This window comes from Chiloscyllium punctatum, chromosome 6 (genome assembly GCF_047496795.1).
Source record: "Chiloscyllium punctatum isolate Juve2018m chromosome 6, sChiPun1.3, whole genome shotgun sequence".
In the NCBI taxonomy this organism is placed as follows: Eukaryota; Metazoa; Chordata; class Chondrichthyes; order Orectolobiformes; family Hemiscylliidae; genus Chiloscyllium; species Chiloscyllium punctatum.
In genome coordinates, this window is record NC_092744.1 from 48,610,826 (window position 1) to 48,630,034 (window position 19,209).

Here is a 19,209-nt window from a genome sequence, read left to right on the forward strand (position 1 = left end):
CAAGTTGAGAAACACACAGGATCCTTGGCTTTAGCAAAGAGTGGAAAAACAATGCTAAATGCTATGTTAGCTTCTATAAAACACTAGTTAGCCCTCAGCTAAAGTACTCATCAGAAAGGGTGTAAAGGCTCAATGGACACAGGAAAAAAAACTTATGTAATTACTAGGGACATGGAGGACTGGGGATGTTCTCCTTCGAATAGAGGTGAAAATGAAATCTGAGGTATTAAAAATAAATCACGAAGGGTTTTGGAACAGTGAATAAGAAGCAAGCATCTATTGGCAGAAGAGTTGGGAATGAAAGGATACAGACTTAAGATTACTGATAAAAGTGAGAGGCTGCAAGAGGAAGAAAGGTTTTATACTGAGTTTTTGAGCTCTAAAATGCACTGCCTGAAAGATGAAATACTAACATTCAAATGAAAACTAGATGAATATCTGATATGGAGAAATATATTACGAGACTTTTAGGAAAGGGCATAGGAGATAGACTAACTGAATAGCTCAAATAACTAGCTAGCTAAGCACAAATGTCTGAACGGCCTCTCTGCACTATAAGATTGTATGCTTCCATTTTCTCACAGCTGAACTGTAAGGTAATTAAAAACTGGGTTTGCTATTCTACCAGTGAGATAGGCACAGGATTCAACCATGTCAAACATCAAAGACTTCCCCATTTTGCTTGTGCCACAAATGTAAAATATAACAGATTTCTGCATCTACATGATCTTATGAGCTATTATTTATCATTATCTTTCATCAAAAAAGCAACTGTACTTTGTCATATTCCATTTAGAGAATGGAAACTCTACATTATTCTGTGACAGATATGTAAGCATTTTCCCATACCTATAGTAGCCTGGTGGAGCATGCTGGATGAGAAAGTTTTTCTCTAGGTTCTGCAGCACATCATTTAGCATTCTCAAATGGGCAGGATCCCTTTCCTCTGGATCATTAGCTGGACGCATTTCATCGGATTGAAAAAGTTGTGCAGTTTCTCTCAATGCGTTGGCCAATGCCAACATTTGCTCTGAAGCAATGTTGTCATCTTTGAAAAATAAAATATATAATTGAGAATTATAATAATATTCAATAAAATATTCAGTACAAAACATAAAATTCTAATGCTGACAAGCGGTATTAGATTAGATTAGATTACTTACAGCGTGGAAACAGGCCGCCCCGCCCCGCCCCGCCGAAGCGCAACCCACCCATACCCCTACATTTACCCCTTACCTAACATTACGGGCAATTTAGCATGGCCAATTCACCTGGCCTGCACATCTTTGGACTGTGGGAGGAAACCAGAGCACCCGGAGGAAACCCACGCAGACACGGGGAGAACGTGCAAACTCCACACAGTCAGTTGCCTGAGGCGGGAATTGAACCCAGGTCTCTGGCACTGTGAGGCAGCAGTGCTAACCACTGTGCCACCGTGCCGCCCACATATTGGCTCGCTGTGGAATGATTATGTATAGAAAATATCAAACTCAAGAATAGCTACACAGCACAATTACATAATGTGCAAGAAAATATTTAGAAAACAATTGTTCATGCCAATAAATTCTAACATCATTTGTTGGAGATCGCAAGGAAAGAAAGCATTGATTATCAGTAACTTCGGGCAACGAAGAATGGAATTGATATGCAATGTTATCATATTCAAAATTTAAATTCATAATAATATAACTGCATTGTCAAGAGGATGTAAGTTTAGAAAGAAACATAACCTTTGAGTTTCTCTTGAACCTCCAGGGCTACGTCCAGGACACTGAAAGGGAGAACTGGCTCATTTGCTATATGCAGAATCATTTCAGCTGTTAACTGCAATGAACAAATCAAAAGGTATAATCTGGGAAGAGATCTGCAGGCAAATTATTTTATTATGGACAGTTATGATAAAATATAAATATTTTAAAGAGTGCAATGCTTGACTGCACATTATCACTGCCATAATGAACAGAGACAGAAAAGGCAGTCTGATTTTTTCTTACTCATAAAAAAAGTGTGCTAAGACTGGAGGTCTGAGGAAATAGACTGAAAGCAACAGGCTGTGATAAAATAACAGGAGCAGACCAGGAATCAAAGACTGTGATAAAAGAGCCAGTGATCCAGAATTGATAGGTATAACTGAGCAAGATTTAAGTTTCAGAAGGAGACCAGAAACCTGACCTTGTCAGAGAGGAACCAGAGTGGAGCAGAAACAGAGTGGGAGTCAGAGAATGTGAGAAAACTGTATGAACCAGAAACACAGCAGGATATCAGAATGACCCCATGATGAGGAGTAGAAGATGCAGAGGCTTTAAGGTGACATTTAACCCTAACCCTATCACACTCAAAATGTAAGAGCATAAGAAACAGGAGAAAGAATAGGCTTTGAGACTGATTCATCATTCATTAAGATCATGGCTTACTTTCTACTTCAGCAACATTATTTCCCTTGATGTAGCATTCTATTGATGCCAACCTTTAACATACTCAATGCCTGAGTCTCCATAGCTCTCTGGCTTGCAAATTCTAAAGATTCACTATCCTCCAGTTTATTATTTTGTCTGTTTTATGAAGGTTAGTTCTAATTTGGAGTAAGCTCAAGATCACTTGTAATCTTCCAGTACAAAACCAAGTTGATATATCAATGAATTATGAAACATTCTCCATTCACCATTCAAGCTGTTGTTTCAATAATATAAATTAAAATTGTAAGTGGCTTCCCACAACATTAAGTAGGCCAGTATTGTCAGCGAGTCACTGCCATTGCAAGTACAAAATGAAGGAATACTAATAGATGAATGAAATGCTTCACTGATCGCAATGCTCCTCATTGTTTTGATCTCTTTAATTAATTTTGCAGATTGGGTATGAATCGACGAATTAAGGATGATTCCTAGGTCCTTACTGAATGATGTGATTCAAAGCCACTACACTTTGCAGTTTTATATTTTTAATTTATACAGACAAAGTGAATGAAAAGATTGCCAATTTCAATTGATAGCATTTAAAATGACATAAAATGTTTGCTTTAAAAGTTAATTAATTTATTTATCATAGCCAAGGAACAAACCCAACACATAACAATATGTTCAATAAAAATAACACCACTTTACAAATGCATATTATTGTTGGACAAGCATTGGAAAAACTCTGAAACAAGTAACAAACTAAGATTTTCAGACAATAAATACTTTAATGTGTTTGGACAGTCGTTTTATAAGTAAGTATTTACCAACTGTACTGTGTCTATTAAATTCAAAGAATTACTATGAATAGTGAAATACAACCTCTCAGAAAGCGAAGGTCACAACTATTAAGTCACAATTTTATAATAAATACAAGTGCAAAGTAACTAAGTGTGACATAATGGAGGAATTGTGTTAGAATTTCATACCATAAAAAGGATATATTTTTCTCCTAAACTTTATCAGGGATTTTATTTTGCTGTATATGAAAAGCAACAAACCTTAAAAGGACTCTCCTTGTGAAATGCAAATTCATTTGTAGGCAGAATAGAATATGCTCTTGGCCACTTAATGGCTGCAGGCCCACATGTATTTGGCATTTGGATTAAAATAACAAATGGCTTAAAAACAAATGTCAGGAATGATAAAGAATAAATATATGGAAAACTCAACCTGTCACTTCCATCCACAAAGCTGTACCCTTTGTAAACTGGCAGTGAGGTTGCTGAAGCAGTACTATTGAACAGTATATATTTACCAGACTTCTCCATGTTTAATATTGTTATTCTTGCCACATGAGAAAAAACTGCATGCGCTGTGGGAACTATGGTAAGACCACTGTAACAAAACATAAATCAACATCATGGAAAACATCTGTTGGTGGGATCCTTATTATTTAGTACAGCATCGCACAGCAAACATTTCAACAGAACTGAGGATTGTGGTTTGGGCTGTCACCGCGAATTGATCTACCTCCGTTTATACAACCCCATTCTGGTTTCTCCTCATGGATTTTCCTAACCATGTGGTTTGAGTATCAGGGTTCAGCAATGCACTGTTAAAATAACTCAGTTAGTTTATACCGTCCCTACTCTAAGTCTGCTACATCCATCTCTGTTTTTTCTAAGAGTGACTAGTGTCTGACTCAGGAATTTCAATAAACTTTAATTTATATTCTATTATACAGAATATTGATCGATGTATCACAGCTCTCGAGAGAGGATGGAAATAACTACTCAACTATCAATAGCATGTGACTGCTGATATCAGTGTATCATCATCCTATTATTAACATACATTCTCATTACAATATTGCTTGTGGTTTTGATCTTTTCAACAGAATCAAGTCAGATAAACCTTATTCACAATGAGTGCTGGATCAGCTGTCATAATTCTTAGCTATTGCTTTAAGTATACTTTTAAAACAGATAAACAAATATAGATCTCCATTCTGCTCAGGAATAAATCAGAGGAAAGTGGAAAAATACACAATCAATAAGCAGTTTGCTAACTTGAATATAAATTAAAAGAAAATATTCCAATGAAGTGTCAAATGTTAACTCGTTCTCTCTCCACAGATGTTGCCAGATCTACTAAGATTTTTCTGTTTATATTTCAGATTTCCAGCATCAAACAATTTTTGCTTTTATTAATGCATAGTTATTTTGAATGGATTATGGTTTGAAATGTAAATAGTACCTTTTTTAAAAACTATAACTAATGGTCCTTCAGAGAATCATGTTTTCAATAGCACTTGTCTTAAAGGTACATCTTCAAAGGTGGTTTCCCAATTAATTTTCAACTATCTAAAAAACAATATATTAATGTACTTTCTGAGCCTGGTGTTTTGTACTTATCCCAGTTTATGAGATATTCCTTTCGTGTAAAGTGATTGTTGCATTTCCTCAATATTGGTTCCAATTCAAAAATTGGCTGTAAATTGTGTTAAGATGTCCATAGATCAAGAAATTCAGGTTTTGTTGAAAAAGGGGCATGAGGTCAAGAGTTTTTGTCTTGCATTCATCAAGCCATACACACAAATGCTAAATGACAAAAGGAATAACAATTCACACTGCAAAAGAGAAACAGTGCTGACTGCATGGACTGATTGAGGTGTTGCTGTGAAAAATTCATGAGGAAACAGGACTCTCAGGAAAACAGTGTCTGATCCCAATCAGCTTCAACACATTATTACTAGCATTCACTCCATCATGAGATCACTTGTTACAGTGTTCAGTACCGTTCATGATTTTTTAAGATACCAAAGCAGTCTCTGCTTAAATGCAGTTAAATCTGAGCAATATTCAGGCCTGAGCTGATAAATGGCAAGTCACCTCTGCATCACACAACTGGCAAGCAATGACCATCTCCAACAATGAAAACCTAAACATCTCCCCTTGACACGCAATTGCTTCACTATCACCGAACTCCCACCATCAGAATTCTGATGTCCACCACTCACCCAAATGTTAACTGGATGAACTGTAACTGTTACAATTACTGTGGCTACAAGATTTTCAGTTTGGATTGTTCCAGGATTACTCAGCCTTTGCTCATTTCAGTCTTCTTCCAACATGGATAAAAGAGCCTAATTCAAGAGTTAAGGTGGGAGTGACTACTCTTAACATCAGGGCAACATTTGTCCAAGTATAACTTATAAGGAGCCTTGGAAAAATTGAAGGACAGGGAATTAAAAGGAAAACTCCTCACTGGTTGGAAAATATTTTCTGAACAACTTGTTCAGAAATGTTATTATGCACCTCCAAAACAGGTGGGCCTTGAACCTGAGCCTCCTAGTTGAGAAGTAGGGATACCACCACTGTGCCATGCGAGCCCTCAATCACTGGTTAGAAGATATTTTCTAATCAACCTGTTCAGAGATGGTATGACATACCTCTGGAGCAGCTCGGATTTAAACCTGGGCTTTCTGGCTTACGGGCCAGGACACTATCACTGCACCACAACAGCCCTCAGTCATTTGTTGGTATCATGCCTCGCAGCAGAAATGAAAACACCTGTGGCTGCTGAAGGCCAATATTCTTAGCCCCAGAACATTGATGCAGGAGTTCCTCAGGCAAGAGAGTTATCCACTATAGTCCTGACTTATGCCTTGCAGATGGTGGACAGTCTTTCGGGAGTCAGAATGTGAATTACTCAGCTCAGAATTCTAAGATTCTGGGTAAAAACAATGACTGCAGATGCTGGAAACCAGATTCTGGATTAGTGGTGCTGGAAGAGCACAGCAGTTCAGGCAGCATCCGAGGAGCAGTAAAATCGATGTTTCGGGCAAAGATTCCAAGATTCTGACCTGGCCTGCAGTACACAGTATTTATGTACATGTCACAGTTATGTTTCTGGTCAATTGTAACAACTAGGGTATTGATGGTGGGATATTCAGCAATAGTAGTGCCATTAAGAAGATATTGTTGGTTTCTCTTTTATTGGGGATGGTCATTGTCTGGCGCATGTCTGCTCTTTGTCACTTATCAACTCTAGCTTGAATGTTGTCCTGGTCTTGGTGCACATGGACACAGACTGTTTCAGTATCTTAGAAGTTTCAAATAGCACTGGATTCTGTACAAGCTTAAGTGAACATCCTCACTTCTATCACTAAGATGGAAGCCAGGTCATTGATAGTATAATCAAAAATGTTTGAGCCTAATTGACAACATTTGGACAAGGCATCCTGCTTGATCAGCACTCCATCGACCAAGTTCAACATTTACAACTAGAACGCATCAGCAGTTATATGTACCATTTATAAAATGCACTGCAGCAACTTACCAAGGCTTCTTCCCATATAATGCTACTACTGACAAGATCAAGGCTAGCAGGCCCCTCTCAGTCACACAGCATCCTAAGTTTGAAATATATCTTTGCACTTTCCCGATCACTGAGCCAAACCTTTGAAACTCCTTGTATAACAGCAGTGTCAAGTCCCTTCACCACCTGCAATGGTTTAAGTAGGTATTTTCCAAAGAGAATTCAGGTTAGACAATAAATGTTGGCCTTGTGAGTGAATATAAAAATCATTATGATTTCACTTAATAGGAGACTCAGATGTTTTGAAATTATTCAAGTTATTTCAGTTTAATTTGTTCAGTTCAACCGGTCAAGATATTTCTTTCATGGTAAGAATTGTTGGGTAAATATGGAAGTAGTAAGGTGGGCTATTTGTGTCATTACGGAAAAGAATCATAAATTCCTTTTCAAAATGCTGATAATGTCACAACACATGTTGATTAAAGCTGTTTTCTCCCCATAGTTCATTTGAAAGTCATTCCTTTCAGATCATTCTCAATGAAGGAGTATAACTAACATAGTTTGAACTAGTCACAAGAAATAAAAGTTTTTTAATCATGTATAGTGTGCCAATAATTCTCAACAGAATAACGCTTAATGGTAACCTAAAATTAAGTTTACATCGAACATTCTCATTCTGAAAACACAATTCTTCAGGAACCAAACAGACAGAAGAGTGAATATTGCAATAAAGAAATGACTTTGCTTCTTAAGTTTCATTTCCCTTGAAACTTCCATTCAAAATTATTTCTTCCGTCACAAAAATTCCTAGAAGGCATTTGAAGGTTACATATGCATGGTGAGATGCTACACTTAACATTTGTTGTCATTCATCTGCATTTAATCACATTTCCTTCCATTTTAAATTTCACATTATATCCAATTCTGTTTCAAAAGTTATGATTGAATTTGCCTTCACCAAACCATCACAGACAGCATTACAGAACCTCATGACACACCATGTATAAAATCATTTTCCTCGACTCTTAAAACACTGCTGAATAAAACGCCTGAATAAAAACAGCAGTTCAATCTACATTTGATAAGATTCAGACAGTTAATTTTTTGGGCTCACAGGAAAATTTATAATTATTTTAAGCAAGCAAAAGGAAGAAAGTGAGAGAAAGAACAAAATGAAAAGATTTTATATGTCTCCTTTCGTTCTTTTACCATTAAGCAGAAAGTGATGTGCTGTCCTTTTCGATGCACTCATTCATGGGAAGAATTTCTCTACATCTGTACTGCCGAGAACACCTTTTGACTTTGAACATCTCAATCAAATCTCTTCTCAACCTTCTCTTTTCTGAAGGTACAAAATCCATTCATGTTAATCTTTCTGTTCTGCAATCTATGCAATGCCTTCATATCCTTTTCAAAGTGTGGTATTTTACAAAAATTCACTATAACTTCCTTGTTTTGTACTCAGTGAGCTGAATCTTAAACATTTTTGTCTAAATGCAAGTTGTGTCTAGTTTTTTGGAAGTATTCCTATTGTGAGATCAAGCGAGTTCTTGATGTATCTTCCCAAATGTATGTACAAATGCTTGCTCTTACCAGTTATGACAGTTCAGTAGATGGACTGAAAAGCACCAGCATCTCCCCAGAACATTTCTATTTGGGTTTGGATAGGGTTAATTTATAATAAAGAAGCAGGCTTTGTCCTGAAACTGTCCTTGGCTAGATCACTTGGGAACATTTTGGCTGCCTGCTCTACAGCCATGATTAGAAATATAGAGTTATATGTTTAGAAAGGTCAGACTCCAATTTCTAATCAAACTGCTCAATGATTACAATATCTAAATTGAAATTGTCCAGGTACAAAAGGTTTACTTATTCATCGCTGTTCTAATTAGTTAACTCACCACGTCATTCAAGTCAGTGCCCACTTAATTTACATGAATTAAACAGTTGTGGCTCTGCTAATAGTCCTTAATCCGCATCACAGCACTACTCTTACACCTTTAACTGGAAATTTGAAAATCACAACTTCCTTCTGAATTTCAGATCATTTTTTTCACAAGCTCCATCAAGCTGTGCTGTTAATTGTTCTGTGGTAACTGGTGAATACAAATCACGCAATGAGAAACTTAAAAAAATCTCTGGATCAGAGGGCTTTCAAATATTTCAATACAAAAAGAAAAATATTCGAATACCAACCTTTAAGAAAAGCTAACTTTAATAATGAGTTTTCTGTTCTGTGTATCTTAATGGCACGGCACAGAGAAACGTCTACATAATAATAGTTGTGAAACATAACATTAGATGATGTTATGATGAATTGGAAGCATTCAATTATTAATAACAGATGAATAGCTAATGAGCACTGTTGTGGTTAAAATCAACAAATGTATTGAATATGTGTTTTCATTATTTTTCTTAATGGGTTTCAAATTCATGCATTATTCACAAAAGCTTCAATAAGCAGTAAAAGTAACTCACAGGCTAGATGTGATGCAGAAAATGGAAGTATAAAACAATTTTGATCAATTGCCAATTCATAGATGTGATAAAAATGGAACACTTTCGTTGAAGATTTGGTTTGCTATTGGCTTTCTCAATTCTCTCAACAGCAAAGACAATAACTGGCTAAAAAAAATGGCATTACACACAGTAATTGTTGCTGGAATTTAGCTGTGATGATGGGAGATCCGCACATCAGTTTGAAAACCAGTGGGAACCCTGCATCACTTTTCCACAGGAAGCCCAATACAATTTCACTGCAATCAGGCAGTTTCTTTAATAGTGCCAGTGCTCAACTCATTAACTCCCGATGGAGCAGAAATCTTGCCCTCGAGAATCCTAGATTCTCAATTGGGCTGGATAAGGTTACGGGGATATGTTTACTAGTAAGAGTGACACATGTGAGTCCAGCCACAAATCCCCGAGCCACCATTAAATCCAGTGGAGTTATAAACAATTGATCTTAAGTAGCTCCTTCTTGGGCCCAAATGGTCACCTGTTGCCAGCAGGTATTTTTACCTGCTGAAGTGGCCTTCTGCCACTTGCGAAATTCTGGCTGCTTTTTCCACTGCCAGTCATTGAACATGCTGCCACCTACTCATTTCTGCCAGCCTGGCTACCATCACATCACTCCAGTGAGTTCCACTAAATTCCACCCTCTGGATAAATTTAACTTCTGACAGTGAGAGATCCACATTTTACTTGTTTTGTCTGTTTCTGATGACGAAAGGAGGGAGGCAAACCATGCAATTCAAATAGGATCATCTTGTCCTTTCATTCAAACACATTTGATTGGCAGGTGTTTGAAATTAACAGGTGTAGCTGCATAATCTAGGTCACCTTTTGAAGATATTTATCAATTTGTCCTTGTTCAAATCAGGAAATCTGTCTAATGCATTTAGGAGAGATTCGCAGATAATTTCCTTGGGGTTTCAATGCCTCTGCTACTGTCACGTCAGCAGAACTTCAATGGAAATGCCATTTATACTTAAGCTGAACTGAGGAAATTCCCATTGCCAGAAAAGGTTTCTGCCTGTGCAACAATATTTATATTCTTTATAGTGTTTAAATGTAGATTGTTCACCCATAAAGATAATATTGCTGCTGTGCTAAATTTTGATATAGGAAATACTGTTGTACTTTCTCTTTCCCTAATGGAGGTATTTGGTTGAACATCAGAGCTAAAGAAAAACAAATCAAAAATGTATAGACAGCTGTTGTTTATGTGAGTAATACTATTAACACCTAAATTAACCTAACTTGTCTAGGTTTCAGTTAGTGGTCTTGTGCACTGGTTAATAGAGATTCATTACAATCTCATTTTATACTGCAAATGCAGATGAAAGCCATGAAAATTTAGATTCAGTAATCATTCTTCATTATTGTTCAATGTGCCAATAATGATCAACTTATCCAGACACAAAACAATAAAAGGAAAAAAATGTGAAACAGGCATTTGGCAATTTTTGTTTTAGACAATGCAGGTATTGTAAAAATTGGGTAACTTAAATGCAACTTTCTTCAAAAGCTGTACAATTCTCCTTCAAAATAAGAAACAAAAATTAACAATATGTTTAACATATAGCTTACTCATACTTTAGGTTTGCTGTGTAATTCCACTCACTTTTATGAGGCTCATTTGTTTGACTGCTATTTTGTGTTTCAAATAACTTAAAGTTAACTTTAAAAATGACATATTGCAAAGATATGGTCTTTAGCTTTATGGAATACATCTTTTAGGAAGCATTTATAGCATGTGCTTTTGTATCACTTATGTTGCAGTTTTATAATGGTTTAGTATTGAAACTTAAATCAAGCAATTACTTGCTAAAATTGTCCTAATTAAACCATCATGTATTTGTAACTGTCAGCACCATGAAATCTTCACTGCTCAGTCACTTTATCACACGTCAGATAATAACATGTATTATTCACAATTAAGCTGCCTATCAGCATTCCAGTAGACAAAGTTTTACAATGTATTTAGTTTTGTCAATCATTGTTTATAAAACACAAGCAAAATGCTTATTCCAATATACTTTGTCAATATAAACCTTGCAAACAGCAGTTCTATTATTGAACCAAGTATATTTCTATCGTTTATCATTTCGGATAACATATCCATTTTTCTAGGTACCTAAAAATGCAATGGAATCTATCTTTCACTGGATTTAAAGGACACTAATCATCACAAAATCGAGCCTGAGAATCACCAGTGATGCAATAGCACAATGTTGAAACTACAGCATTTCCAAAGATATTGCCTTGTGGATGAGATATTAAACTGTGACCCTTTTATCCTTGCGTTTAGAGTGTTTTCAGATATTTTACGGTTGTGAAAGATACTGCATATCAATGTTTATTTCTTTTAAAGTGGCCACTGGCTCATTTCAGTTATACTACCAGCATTAGTAATGACTATAATTCATCCAAATTCTTAGGAATCAAGTACACATAAGTAAAAATAGGAATTACAACTACACTATGAGGCTCTTTCCAAAGCAGTTGAGCTACTAAATCTGAGTAAAGACCCACGTTTTGGAACAAAATCAGAAATTGCAGATGAAACTTTGCAGATCTAGCAGCACCTGTGGGGAGGCAGCAGAGTTAACTTTCAAGTTTGGTGACTCTTCAGAACAGTTAGTAATGAGGAGAAAACTGTGTTTACGCTCAAGACAAGGTGGGACGGGGGCGGGGGGGGGTTATTGTGGTGAGGGGGTAGTGAGGTGAGTGGATCACTGAACACAGGGTACATTCAGATATATGAAACAGGTAGGTAAACAGGTCCAGGCTGGAGAAAAGAGAAACTCAATAAGTGATAATGAGAGCAGTGAGAAGAACAGAATGGGTATGCTGTGCTGAAAGCAACCCATGTAATATGGTAATAGGCTGAAGAGTGAGTGAGGATGTGTTAGCTGTGCTAAATGCAAGCCATGGTATGACAAGACTGGGTGGGAGATTGATAAACTCTTTGTTGGTAATGACTAACAGTCAGAAGCAAGCTGGCTCTCAGTGTACTCCACTAACTCTTTGAGGTTCTCTCATTAGCAAACATAATTGGGCTTACCAGCAGCTAGGATATTGGAATTGTGTAAAATAAGACCAGCAGCATGGATTTGAAATAGAGATACACTCTCAAAAGTAAATGGCTGCACCAAGGGGAAAGTGGTGCCTGGGATTTTCTTGGAAGCGCAGATGACCATTTACAGGTTCTGAGACACTGGCAGACAGTGGGACAGTGGCAACAATCTTCCTGGTGATGCGCACTTAATTGACAAACAACAGACCCACTGTCCAATTATTGGGCTGGCTGTCCATGCTCACAGCTGAGTCAAAGCCACTGAGAGCTAACTGCTGCTGAGGTTGAGAGAACAGGAGGCTGGCACCATTTTAAGGCTTTTGTACAGACAGTCAGAAATTTTCACTGCTGAGGTCAAATAGGCAGGCAATGGTGATTGGGCGGGGGGTTAACTGACCTGCAGTTACTCCTGGTCATGCAAAACTTTGATTTTATAATGCTTTTCTTTGTTTGCACTGTGGTGTGGCTCCTCCTAGTTCTGTATTCCCCGCTCCAAACCTACAACCCTTTGAGGTACCGACATTGTTCTAATTCAGGCCTCTTAAGAACCCTGATTTTAACTTCATTGCCATTTACCAGGTCTTAAGTTCTGGAATTCCCTTTCTAACTATCTCTCCTACTTGACCGCTCTTTCCTCCTTCAAGTTATCTTTCCATTCTACTGTACTTTAAAAAAATTTATTCACAAACCTAATTGTCCTTGAGAAGGTGTTGGTGAGCAGTTCATGTGGGTGGGTACTGCTGTCAAAAAGTGAGTTCTAGGATATACATTGCAGCAGTGAAGGAACACCATATGTTTTCAGGTTAGGAAGCTGTGTGACTTGGAAGGAAAATTGCAGATGGTACTGTCCCTGTTCTTCTAGCTGGCAGTGGTCATGGGATTGGAAGGCAGAGGAATCTTGTTGCGGTGTTACATTGCATCCTGTAAATAATAGCCACAGTTGCCACTGTGCTTTGGTGATGCAGGGTGCGAATATGCAAAAACTGAAAGAACACCAAAAAAAACCAGAAATTGCTGGAACAGTTCAGCAGGTCTGGCAGCATCTATGGAAAGAAATCAGAGTTAATGTTTCAGGTTGAGTGACGCTTCCTCACAACACTGTCCTGAGAATCCTTCCCCACTTGGTAGCAGAGGTTAAAACAATAAAAGGGACTGTTGACAGCCAATCTCCCAAGGCATCTTAGATAGTTTTGTCACACCACAACAATGATGGCAACATCCCAAATATAATTTGGTAGTAGCAGTGGGCACAGCCTGAAGAAATAATTAGCCCTCAAAAGCCACAGCTACTGAGGAGAAACATTCCAATGTGAAAACTGTTCAAATATTCAGAAAAATTTAAATGTATACAGAGCTTGTCAGCTTAAGTGAATGCAGAAGCCAATAGTTACTAATAGCAATGCTAAGATTACCTGAAATAGTGAATATGATTGTAAAGGTTCAAGTAGACCGTGAAGATTATTACCAGAGCTATGAAGAGAAAAACCAAAATTGTAAACTAGAATACGGCGGCCGATATCCAATGTGAGTTAAGTTTCCTAGAGGAAGGTGAGCGTTTTAACACTTAAGGAGAAATTCAAGGTTGAGAAGCGAAAGGAAGGCTTTGTTATCATCTGTTATGGTCTGAAAGAATGCCTAAGATCTAATGGAGTGAGGGAACTTGTGATTTGGTTGAACAGGTATTATTATTGTTTAACTGGGTGTAACTCAATTTGCATAAATAAATGAAGTTAGTAACCAGTGGGTGTGAGCTTTATGGAGTGTGGTTAGCCAAAATTAAGCTCTCACAAATAGCGCAAACTTGAAAACTGTTCAAAAGCATTCATCTTATAGTTTAGAAAAGACTTAAGTCACTATTATAATTAAACAAGCACTGTTAAAGCCATTTAATATTATTTGGAAAAGCTGTAAAGATGTCTTGAAAAGGGAAACCTTGTTAGGGAAACTGGTAGAATGGCAGTATAAATTGACTAATGAGCGCAAAATATTTGAAGTTAGAAGAAAACTTTATTAAGAAGTATTCTGAGGGGGAGATCAATTTTTTATTGTTCAAATAAAAATTTCTTTCAAGATGTGGGGTTTTTTTTGATGTAGAACAATGTGAAGAAACAGAAAGGATACAAGTAGTGTTTTTAAAATCATGAAAACCACGAAGATGAAAAAGGAGAATGATATAAAATGACAGTCTTTCCACCGACTTGGAGAAAATAAAAAGACATATTTCTTCATTTAAACATATTTCAACAATCTTTAAATGATTGAAACATTGTTTCAGCAAACAGAAAGATAATTCTGAAACATTAAGAAAGGTTTCAACTTTAATTAACTAATTAAAGTGCATTTCTGAAAAAGGAAAATAACGTTGAAGAAAATACTTCAACAAAGTGCTAAAGCGGGCAAAGTAAAGCTCTTATGGGATATGGGCTATAGGCAGCTTTATGGGGTTAGGCCACAGATCAACCATGATCCCATTGAATGGTGAAATAGGCTCAAGGTGCTGAATGGCTTACTCTTACTATGATGTTCCTATGTAATGATAAAGCTTTATCACTGATACAGAATGTTGCCTTTGATAATACTGTGAAAGCATTTGACAGTTAATTTACACATGTACCAATTGTATAACGGAGAGCAAGATTTGATAGAGGAATACAACTTCCTGGGGAAATCTGTTGTCACCTTTATCTTTATACATGATCATAGTTTCATAATTATGGTGAGTTACAAACAAAACTAATTTGAAGTAGAATTATCATCACAATTTCAGATTTATCTCTTTCAGACATGTCGCAATCTAAAGAAGATCACACATTGCAAAGAGCGATCCAGGTAGTCATGAAAACTGAAGTTAAAATAGAGAAGAAAATGAGGAAATAAAAAAAGCTAATCGAGCTCATCAATTTCATCAGACCTCATTCACATTCAAAGATATCTTCTTTAAATCCGTTGATGCCAGAAGTTACAATTTCTGATGTGGAGTTAAAGAAACTAAATAAATAAAAAGCATCTAACTATATTAAGCAATATTTGTAAGCAAATGGGACATTTCCGGGGAAACTGCAAAATTAAACAAATAGTAACTGAACAGCAGAATTAGCATTGCTAACGTACGCAAAGAAGTTAACACCTTAAAGCATCCACATTTGAAAAAGAAGCAAGGATATCAGTGAGTTCCTTCATTAGAACTCATATCATAATATGATGATTTACTACCTTTGAAAGATATAATTCAATTTTTTTCATGGGAAATAGGTTACTTATTAAAGCAGATTTGAACGAGATCATACAGGTGAACAATCATGCAACCAATATCAAATTGTGGTTGGCATGTGTGTTACTGTATTATTTGAGTAAGCTACTTGGTTGAAGAAAATGAAACCATAAAATTCAGACAGAGAATTGCACAGCACAGGAAGAGCTATGAATCAGAGGAATACGGAGAGTACGTTTAGAGTCATAGAGATGTACAGCACGGAAACAGACCCTTTGGTCCAACTCGTCCACGACAACCAGATATCCCATCCCAATCTCGTCTCACCTACCAGCACCCAGCCCATATCCCTCCAAACCATTCCTATTCATACACTCATCCAGATGCCTTTTAAATATTGCAATTGTACTAGCCTCCACCACTTCATCTGGCAGCTCATTCCACACATGCACCATCCTCTGTGTGAAAAAGTTGCCCCTTAGGTCTCTTTTATATCTTTTCCCCAAAACCTATGTCCTATAGTGCTGGACTCCCTACCCCAAGGAAAAGACTTTGGCTATTCACCCTATTCATGCCCCTCATGATTTTATCAACCTCAATAAGATCATCCCTCAGTCTTTGATGCTCCAGGGAAAACATCCGCAGCCTATTCAACCTCTCCCTATAGCTCAAATTCTCCAACCCTGACAACATCCTTGTAAATCTTTTCTTAACCTTTTCAAGTTTATACTTCCGATAAGGAGACCAGAATTGCACACAATATTCCAACAGGAGCCTAACCAATGTCCTTTACTCAATATTCTGACCAAAAAAGGAAAGCATACCAAAAGCCTTCTTCACTATCCTATCTACCTGCGACTCTACTTTCAAGGAGCTATGAACCTGCATGCCAAGGTCTCTTTGTTCAGCAACACTCCCAACAACCTTACCAATAAGTGTATGAGTCCTGCTATGATTTGCTTTCCCAAAATGCAACATCTAGCATTTATCTAAATTAAACTCCATCTGCCACTCCTCAGCCCATTGGCTCATCTGATGAAGATCCTGTTGTAATCAGAGGTAACCTTCTTCGCTGTGCACTTCCCAGAGTTCTCGGGTACACCTAATCAGATCCTGGAGATTTATCCACTTTTATGCATTTCAAGACATCCAGCACTTCCTCCTCTATAATATGGACATTTTTCAAGATGTCACCATCTATTTCCCTACATTCTATATATTCCATGTTCTTTTCCACAGTAAACACTGATGCAAAATACTTGTTTATATCTCCTCCACCTCCTGTGTAGCCACACAAAGGCCGCCTTGCTGATCTTTGAGGGACACTATTCTCTAGGTAAAATTACCCTTTTGTCCTTAATGTATTTGTAAAAACCCTTTCGATTCTCCTTATCTCAATTTGCCAAAGCTATCTCAGGTTTCCTTTTTGCCCTCCTGACTTCCATCTTAAGGATATTCCTACTGCCCTTATACTCAAAGGATTCACTTGATCCTTCCTTCCTTCTGTTTCTTAACCAAACCCTCAATTTCCTTAGTTATCCAGCATTCTCTATACCTGCCAGCCTTTCCTTTCACCCTGACAGAAATATACTTTCTCTGCACTCTTGTTATCTCAGTTCTGAAAGCTTTCCATTTTCCAGCCGTCCCTTTATCTGCGAATATCTGCCTCCAATCAGCTTTTGAAAGTTCTTGCCTAATACTGCCAAATTTGGCCTTTCTCCAATTTAGAACTTTAATTATTTTAGATCTGGTCTATCCTTTTCCATCACTATTTTAAAAAGAACAGATTTATGTTTGCTGGCCCCGAAATGCTCCCCCATGACACGTCAGTCACCTGCTCTGCCTTATTTCCCAAGAGTAGGTTAAGTTTTGCACCTTCTCTAGTAAATACATCCACTTACTGAATCAGAAAATCTTCTTGTACACACTTAACAAATTCCTCTCCATCGAAACCCTTAACATTATAGTAGTCCCAGTCTATGTTTGGAAAGTAAAAATCTCCTACCATAATCACCCTATTATTCTTACAGATAACTGAGATCTCCTCAAATTTGTTTCTCAATTTCCCTCTGACTGCTAGGGGGTCTATAATACAATCCTAATAAGGTGATCATCCCTTTCTTATTTCTCAGTTCCACCCAAATAACTTCCCTGGATGTATTTCCGGGAATATCCTCCCTAAGTACAGCTGTAATGCCACCACTTATCAAATATGCCTCTCCCCCTCCTCTCTTGCCTCCCTTTCTATCCTTCCTGTAGCATTTGTATCCTGGAACATTTAGCTGCCAGTCCTGTCCATCCCTGAACCATGTTTCTATAATTGCTATGATACCCAAGTCCCATTTTCCTAACCATACCCTGAGTTCATCTGCCTTCCCTGTTAGGCCCCTTGCATTGAACTAAATGCAGTTTAATTTATCCACCTTGTTCTCTGCTTTTCCCCTGCCTGCCCTGACTTTTTGACTCGCTTCTTTTCTCAACTGTACCAGTCTCAAATTGATCTCTTTCTTCACAATCTCCCTGGGTCCCATCATCCTACCTTACTAATTTAAATCCTCCTGAGCAGATTTTACAAATCTCCTTGCCAGTATATTAGACCCCTTCCAAATCAGGTGCAATCCATCCTTCTTGTATAGGTCACTTCTACCCCAGAAAAGATTCCACTGATCCAAAAATGTGAATCCTTCTCCCATGCACTAGCTCCTCAGCCATGCATTTTTCTGCTCTATCCTCCTATTTCTGCCCTCACTAGCTTGGAGCACCAGGAGTAATTCAGATATTATTACTCTTGAGGAACTCTTTTTTTTTAAATTCCTGCCTAACTCTCTGTAATCTCCCTTCAGACCCTCAGCCTTTTCCCTTCCTATATCGTTGGTTCCAATATCAACAATGACTGCCTTCTGGGCCCTCTCCCCCTTTGAGAACATTCTGCACCCTCTTTGAGACATCCTTAATACTGGCACCAGGGAAGCAACACACCATTCTGATTTTTCGCTGCTGGCCACAGAAACATCTGTCTGTGCCTCAGACTGGAGAGTCCCCAACACAATCGATTGCTTGAAACCCGACGTACCTCTTCTTACATTAGAACCAGTCTCAATACCAGAAACTTGGCTGTTCATGCTACATTCCCCTGAGAATCCATCACCCCCTACATTTTCCAAAACACCATACTTGTTTGAAATGGGGATAGCCACAGAAGACTTCTGCACTACCTGCCTACCTCTCTTACCTTTCCTGGAGTTAACCCATCAATGTGACTGTATCTGCGACTTTTCTCCCTTTCTATAACTCCCATTCATCACATCCCCTTGCTCTTCTAAATTCCTCATTGCCTCTGTCACTCCAAACGTTCTAATCGATCTGATAGGATTTGCAACCAACGCATTTATTGCAGACATAATACTCAGTAACATGTAAACTCTCCCTCAGCTGACAAGAAGAGCATATCACTCTACCAAAGGCCAGTTTTGCTCCCCAATCTGCAGACCCAGAAAATAGCCCCATCTTATTCCTCTACAAAACACTGCTCCAGGCTAACTTAATACTTATGGCTAATATTTTTAAGTTTAATCAAGAGACATATCTAAAATACAGAAATTAACACTATGTGAAATAGGTGCACTTCATCATATAAAACACTATTCATTTTTCAGCAGAAATGCATGCATTGCTTTTAATATTCTCAGTTTGTGGAAAAC

At 37.6% G+C, this 19,209-nt stretch overlaps 1 protein-coding gene across 8 annotated transcripts in view; it reads right to left on the minus strand.

Annotated features, from left to right (window-relative positions):
• Window positions 1–19,209, minus strand: part of LOC140478939 (inactive N-acetylated-alpha-linked acidic dipeptidase-like protein 2) — a 950,375-nt gene that overhangs the window by 34,061 nt on the left and 897,105 nt on the right. For all 8 annotated transcript variants that reach the window (XM_072572597.1, XM_072572592.1, XM_072572595.1 and 5 more), the window contains 2 exons: window positions 1,731–1,824; window positions 850–1,048 (listed from right to left, as the gene is read on the minus strand). In XM_072572597.1, the coding sequence (XP_072428698.1) occupies window positions 850–1,048; window positions 1,731–1,824 (293 nt within the window). The remainder of the gene's footprint in view (window positions 1–849; window positions 1,049–1,730; window positions 1,825–19,209) is intronic.